The 7,753-nt window shown below is 29.7% G+C and overlaps 1 protein-coding gene across 1 annotated transcript; it reads left to right on the forward strand.

The window, feature by feature from the left end:
* Positions 1–1,584: 1,584 nt before the first annotated feature.
* Positions 1,585–7,087, forward strand: LOC112688527 (wolframin). Its single transcript, XM_025561779.1, has 11 exons — positions 1,585–2,568; positions 2,634–2,738; positions 3,396–3,515; positions 3,794–3,890; positions 3,983–4,128; positions 4,704–5,341; positions 5,440–5,605; positions 5,669–5,836; positions 5,899–6,131; positions 6,193–6,474; positions 6,540–7,087. Exons 1-11 carry the CDS (start codon positions 2,511–2,513, stop codon positions 7,002–7,004), a joined length of 2,478 nt encoding a protein of 825 aa, XP_025417564.1. The 5' UTR covers positions 1,585–2,510; the 3' UTR covers positions 7,005–7,087.
* The last annotated feature ends 666 nt before the right edge of the window (positions 7,088–7,753 follow it).

Genomic DNA, 7,753 nt, shown 5'->3' on the forward strand with positions numbered 1-7,753 from the left:
GTAATAATAATGTAATAATAAGTCAAATATTCAATATTATTTAAACTATTTATTTTTAAAAACGATTTGCATTTTCTTTTTGTACAAATCCAACGTTCCATATTTCCCGATAGTTGTTTTTGGAATCCGTAATTGAAACCGTTAATAACGAAGAGTTTTTTATTTTTTTCACTGAACATCACTTCCATATTAATGCACGCGCTAGGTTAGTTGTCACAAGACTGAATATATATAATCAATCTATTAAATATAAAATTATATTTATAAACTTTCCCAGACATCGTAAATTCGAACAATTGTATACTGGAAAGTTTTTTTTTCGGGAACCAATTCGTACACAAATAATTGACCCGGGAATCAAATCCACGTTTACCGTATAAAATATTGCGTTATTATTTATTTATTAATTTTTTAATTTTTTTTTTTTTTAATTTTATTGGTACAGCTCACTTCATATATACCTGTCACATTTTCGATTCCACATTACGAAAAAACTGATTTCGAGAATAGTTGTAAAGATAACCACTAAGAAGTAAAGATAACCAATGATGTTCCTATCAATACTGTTGAGAGCTGGAGTGTATTTATGTGGGGGGGGGGCTGAATGGGCTACAGTCCCCCCCTCCCGAAATTGTAATAAAATCAAAAAAATATTTTCATGGTCTATTTAAGTCGCTGCATAAGTCTTAAATTAAATTCGTATTTTAATTTTGTTAGCTTAACTTACCGCTCATGGACAAAATTTACCTCGGAAGGTAATACTGGGAATCATAGATACTATTGATAAACCTATCGATAATAATCGCCAGCAGTATAGAGCTGCAGCTCAATGCACAATATGGCACGATTTATGGATTTCTAAATGGACCTCAATAGTAATACTCATCAAGAACTTCTACCTCCATAGACGCTTTCATTTCTTGTGATAAAACATTGTACCTTAATCTCTACCAACTGCTGAAAACTCAACTGCATTTGTTGAATACAGTTTAAACGCTGCGAAGGAAAAAACATATTTGAGAAACTCAACTTCAGAGAATTGGCTCGTTGGTTTAGCATTATTAAGTATTCATAGAAATATTTTTATAACTAATGATATGATTTTAGACAAGTTTGCTAATAGTGGACAAGCCAAAACTCGTAAAACTTATAATTTAGTACTTAATTGCTAATACATTGTATGTATTGTAATACATTTAAATTATTGCATTTTATTTTTTTGTTTTACTATATTTATACATTATGATCAGTCCCTCCGAAATAAAATGTTGGATACGCACCTTGTTGAGAGTATATTACGCCAACGAATATCTGATATTTGACATGTATACTATTTAGACGGTGGTAGTGGTGGCGGTGAAAAAGGGTTGTAAATATTTACAAGTAATTGAAATGCGTCATAGGTACATTTTATTTTTTACAGAAATAAAAATTATTCGAACTAATTGAAACCACCGTAAATACAAAGAATACCATCAATAATTACCTACTTCATAACTACTTTCACTAATCGTCCGAGGGAAAATTGAACGTCTATTACAGAATAATACCAAAATCAAAACCTGTAAGACTAATTACATTTAATACTTCTCCGCGAAGTGCCCGAGAGTGTACGAAGCGTACCAGTGAATTTGGAAAACAACGTTGAGAGTCATACGAGAACATCGCTGAAGATGACCGATGAAACGATTTCGATAACACTCCGGCGTGAAGTTCAACGTATTCCGCGTAATTGGACGAACAACGCACTGTTTGATTTGATTTTTTTTTCCCACAGCTCCGCACAAAACTCCCGCCGCACCGATGACCGTCCGTCGATTTTTGAACCTTATCGTTTTCGACCGGATGACGGCACGAACAACCGGCGACGCGCTATCAACGTTCAAAGTGTTTGCGTTCAAATTACACATTCGGTTCCCATAAATGGTCTTGTCGGCCGTCCGATCGCCGCAACGATCATCGCATTATCGATACGATTCCTGCGTTTGCCGTCCGACCACCGAATAGATTCAATCTGTCCGACCGTTGCACACCGAACGGTGACGGACTAAATCGCTCGCGATCTCGCGCCGTTGCACTGCGATCGGAAATTATTGTCCCCGGCACTTTGAGTTATCGTCCGTGCGCGCGGGGGAGGGGATAACCGATATACCGATTTCAGCAGCTGCTGCTGCTGCGTTCGGCTCGGCGGACTCGTGATAAGAATTTCGATTTCGTAATAATCATAATATTCTTCACGCAGTTCCACTCGGCGGGGTAAATTTCTCTCTATTTTTACTCTGTACTCTGTACTCCACACGCCCGATACCGTGTTCTTTATCCGCACCCGCCTTTGTACTTTTATGGATGACATGGCTGCGGAAGCGAGACCGAACGCGTAAAACGTTATGCTTCCTGTGCCCCCCACAACGTTTACTGCCGTTTCCTCGTTGTCGTCCGCCTAAATACCTAACCGTGGTTTTCATTTCGCAATCGTTCTTTAGTGCTTTTCCGTCAAACTGGAGGAGAACATGGCCCATCCTATAATCGGGCAGAAGTCGACGCGAAGAAAACAATGGACCTTGCTGAGTAATAAATCCAAGCGTTCAGTGGACGTTGGATTCTCTATGCTAATGTGTGTTTATTTCTTGTAGACCGAACGCAAAATCGCTACAATCGATTTGGAAGTTTCCTAGCAGAAGACGGATGGCCAGATTCCCAGGTCGATCTGGCTAAGCAGTTATTGAACGAGAACTGTGGTATGTAAAAATGCTATAACAATAACCATATTTTTACCTTCCTACATAGTTATGATTTAATCTCAAGTATTATATAGATTCATACCACTTTCAGTATATTTTCTAGTAATTTATTTTATACTTAAACAAAACATCATATTTTGTTGGTCATTCGAAAATGTTTAGTTAATAATCGATTAGGCAATAGTCAACAGTTCTGTCCAAAAATTTGAATTTAAATTTTTAGTTAATATTAAAAATAAAATTATTAAAGAATTTATTTAATCTTGAGGCAACTCAAAAATAATAAGGTAATTACTATAAATGATACATGAAAGTGTTTTGAAAGTGATAAATTATAATCACTGGTATTCTGTTTCGTAAATTAAAATGATAACTTACTGACAAAACAGTTGTTTTATGTATTTATATGTATAAAGTTATTTGCATTTATATATTTTTAACAATATTAGATGTGTTTAAATAAATATTTGTATCAAACCTCTTAAATGTCGCCTTCTAAACTTTTATAAATGTTTATAAAATATTATGGATTTTAAATAGATAAAAAAAAAAAAGTTTTAAACTCAACATTTTTATATTAGGTTCTATTTAATTACTCATTGAAAATGTTTTTAATATGTATATATTATGTATAAGTTGTCTTTTAATTTACAGAAGATGAAAAAGATCAAGAAGAAAATGCTAGTTTAGGGGTTTATTGGCTGATAAAGGCTTCATCACAGGGGCATAAAGAAGCAACTGAACTTTTAAGACAATGCTTAGACACTGGAAGAGGTATATTTAATTTCAATTAAAGTTTATCTTTTTAGTATTCATTATAGCATTTCATAAACTTTAAAACCTTAATACATTTAACTGAGTAAAATCTTCTACACATTTTACAAAACTACTCTAGATTAACTATATATATATAGTTTATGAGTTTTAAAGAAATAAAAGTACTTATATAATTAAAATAAATTAAACATCCATTATTTGATAAGTTAACAATCTAAGTAAATATTATGAATTTTGAACTTTATATTTAATATTATAATTTTAAATATTTTTAGGTATAACGGAACATAATTGGTTGGATGTCAAAGTTTGTCTAGAAACTTCTCAAGAAGATAAAATCATTCAAAAAACTGCACATGAAATATTTGATAGGTATTGTTTTATTTTTAAAAAATTTGCATGTTATATTTTATTTTATTACAATATATATCTGTAACATACTAAATCAAATTATATTATTACAGAATGTCAGCTGGAGAAGATTTTATAACTAGTGACCAATTAAAAGATGAATTAAATGAAGCCTGTAGTAGTACATCTATTAGTTCAGACATAATAAAAGTAGATGAAAACTCCAAAGAATATAAACGTTTAAAACTATCACATCAAGGTATTAATAACAGTTTTATTAATATTTAATATTAAAAGTTTGCTTAAAAAAATGTTATAAGAACAATCAATAATTATTAGTTGACTAGAAGTGTTAGATAAATATAGATAGATAACTAAATTAAATAATAACTAAATCAAATAAAAACTAAATTTAAAAATTATTCGTAATTTTTTACATTTTATTATTGCAATTTTTGTAGAGCTATGTTGGTATAATTTTTTATTGGTGCACTATCTTAAGTCTTGTTTTAAAAAGTGAATTATTCATTGGAAAAATTAGATTCTATGTTGTATGCCAAACAATTTAATTTTACATTTTATACAAATTGTTTAAAGAAATAAAAATACAAAACAAATAATTTACAATTATTATCAAGTGAATTAGTATAATTCATTATCTGATAAAAGTGTATAATTTCATGAGTTGTTTTTATTTTATTTGCATCTATATATATCACAATACTTATACACATTTTTTTTCTTTCAAAATTTATTATTGTTATATAATTATAACTGTTTGATAAAATGTATAATGTTTCATATTTCTTTCATATACTTTATATTATTTTTTAGATTGGAAATCCAGAATAAATGAATCTGGTGAAAAACTAACTGAAGACGTTTTAGTGAATGCGGCTAAAGATTTTTCACGTGGGCAAATGCCTTTGGTGCAAAAATTACTTACTATAGAAGGAAACAAAAATGCCATATCAACTACCTGTGATTTATTTCTCCAACCAGTGTACATTATTCATAATTATAATCTTAGTCTTCAAGAGATATTGAAAAAACGATTTTCCAAGTTGCCATTAAATCCATTCTCATATTTTCACGCCCCTACATTATTAACAACAGTTCTCTGTTTCATATTGGGTGTTGATGGATTTAGTTTATTAATTCCTTATATTCTATTTTATGGATCGTTATTTTCAATGGTAGTTGCCACTGTGTGTGCATTATGTGCAAAAAGAGATTATGGACGGTTCCGTCGATGGTCCAATTTATTCATCACGTACAGTGGGGGTTGTCTCAGTGCTCAAGAAGCAGAATATCAATACTTGATGAACACTTTGAAGCCATATGTTTTTTTTTTCGCATCATTAGGAGTGCACTTATTTATGAAAACTATAATTGATTCGGACACAATGTTTCAATCGGAGTTAACCATTGTATCAATTTGTTTAACATTTTATACACTTTATTCTTTTTCGGTAACTATTTCCTCTTATAATTTATTTAGTTTATTGTTAAACATTATTTTTAGATTGAACATTGTAATCTAACAAACATTATTTGTGTTTTGTCTTAGCTATGTGGTCCGAAATTAGGTAAAACCAAAACTATTGATTTGATTGCATTATTGTCTTTTTGCGTCAATGTCTTAGCAAAATATCCATATGAAACTGATATGGTAGTTAGTAAAGGCTGGAGATTTCTTGATTTACATGTACCAACTTTTGCATCTTATGTTATCGGTAAGTATGTTTGTAAAATATTTTTTAAAATATTATTTTATGACTATTTTAATTTTTTGCCAGGTAATGGGGTTGAATTTTGTCTCAACTTTAGAGCCTTATTCTATTTAATATTGCCTACAATAATGGTTAAAATGGCTGCCCGTAATAATTGGAGAGGAATTTATACAGATTTGATACCACATTGCATGACACTTTCATGGTGGCAAATGGCCCTAGTCGCATCACAAGGTATTAAGATTTAATTAATATTTTGTAAGAAAAATTTTAAAAATGTAATTTTCTTTCCATAGAATCTACTTGGTATGGACTGGTTCGTAGTATATTAGCCTTGGTCTGTGTGTTTATACTATTTCCAATCACTGGCATTTTCTTACCATTTGTCACTATTGGCAATGATTTTGAAACTGTTTATCAGATTATACAACCACTTGTTGTTTTAATATTTATGTGGCTTTTACATATAATTTTGCAATACTTCAAGCGTAGAGGTTTTAGAACAGATACTTTTTATACGTATTTACAGGTACATAATATAATGTTTGAACTATTATTCAAAAATGTTGTATTATCTTTAATTTTTATAGGTTGTTGTAGTCTTAATTGGTATAACAATTTGTGTTTTCAACAATTATGAACGTATTCAACAGTGGATTGAGCCGCCTGCTGATCATCACTTAACGTACAATGAGTTTTCTGATTTTTGTAATAAAGATATTGATAAAAATACTCAAGTAACTACTGTATTAACTGATATTGATTGTTCACAATTAATTGGACAAAATGTGCAATGGAATGGTCGTATAAAAGCTAGTAAGGTTGTGTCAGTATATAATCCAGTCTTAGCTATACTGAGTTTCTTTCCAAAAGTAAGTTTTAATCACCAATTAGTTTTGTATGAAAACATTGTTTAACATGAGGTATTTAACTTTAGATTATAGCTAGTCCATTGACATGTTTATTGGGTAAACGCTTTTCTACATGTTCTGAAAGTTATGGTTGCAATGTGAGCTCAAAACTATTAGATTTGTGCCATGTATCTGAATGGAATCGTTTTACCTATGAAATAGAAATAAAAATGAACAATGACAGTGTTTGGGGTAGCAGTGAAGATATAACAACACTGTTGACCAACAGTCAAGACATTATAATGGATAATGCAACAAAAAGCTTAAGAGAAAATGATCACATATGGTTTTCCGGTCAGCTTACTGGTAATAAATTTGGTGTATTAACAGCTAAAAATCCATTTGTTAAAGCATCTGCTGTTGGCTGTCTGTCGTGTTCCAATGTGAAAAACCTCAATAATATAAGACAAAAATCATTTGATGATAAATTTGTCAAATGCGCTAAAAGACTGTTACAATTCATTTTATATCCAATTGTATTATTTAAATGATCTGAGGAAAAGTAATCAATACTAAAATCCTACTAAAATCATATATTTAGTTAACACTTAAGGTTTAAAAAATATTTATTTTTAATACTGCTTTTATAAAGTATGTTTTGCATTTTGTATTATTTAATTTGTAACATTTAATTTTCCGTCAAGTGCAATAATTATAATTTATAAGTCATTTACTAAATATGAAACTAACCAAAAATTTGTTTTGTTTATATAATTATATAGAAATAAATACTGAATTTTTATCTATTTTGCTCACTTAATTGTTATTTTTGTAAATGTTTAAAAATGTTTTATATTTGCAAATAAATGAAGCTGCACTAAATATTTTATAGTATAACTCAAATTTGTGTAAAGAAATTTATAGTGTACAATTCATTACTCAGTAATCCTGTCATAAAATGTCCTCTCTAAAATATTTGTTTTACAGTTATAGTCTATGTTGAGTGTGTTCGTTTGACTATTTAAGAAAAATTTGGAATTAAATAAAATAATTTATTTACTTTTGGATTATAATTTAAGTATTTTTCATATATTCAGTAGATAAGTTTTTAAAAATAATATATTATTCATTATAATATATATTCATTTTTTTACCGTCCGTGTACCGACCTATTCTTTGTTTTATATCAGACTATGCTCATCAACCTTTAAATCATTAATTATTTATTTTTAATTCATCTTTGAGATTTGTTGGTGTAAAGAAAATACATCAGAAAATCAAAACATTTTAAAACTTATTA

This window comes from Sipha flava, unplaced genomic scaffold (genome assembly GCF_003268045.1).
Source record: "Sipha flava isolate LNK unplaced genomic scaffold, YSA_version1 39_pilon_pilon, whole genome shotgun sequence".
NCBI classification, from domain to species: Eukaryota; Metazoa; Arthropoda; class Insecta; order Hemiptera; family Aphididae; genus Sipha; species Sipha flava.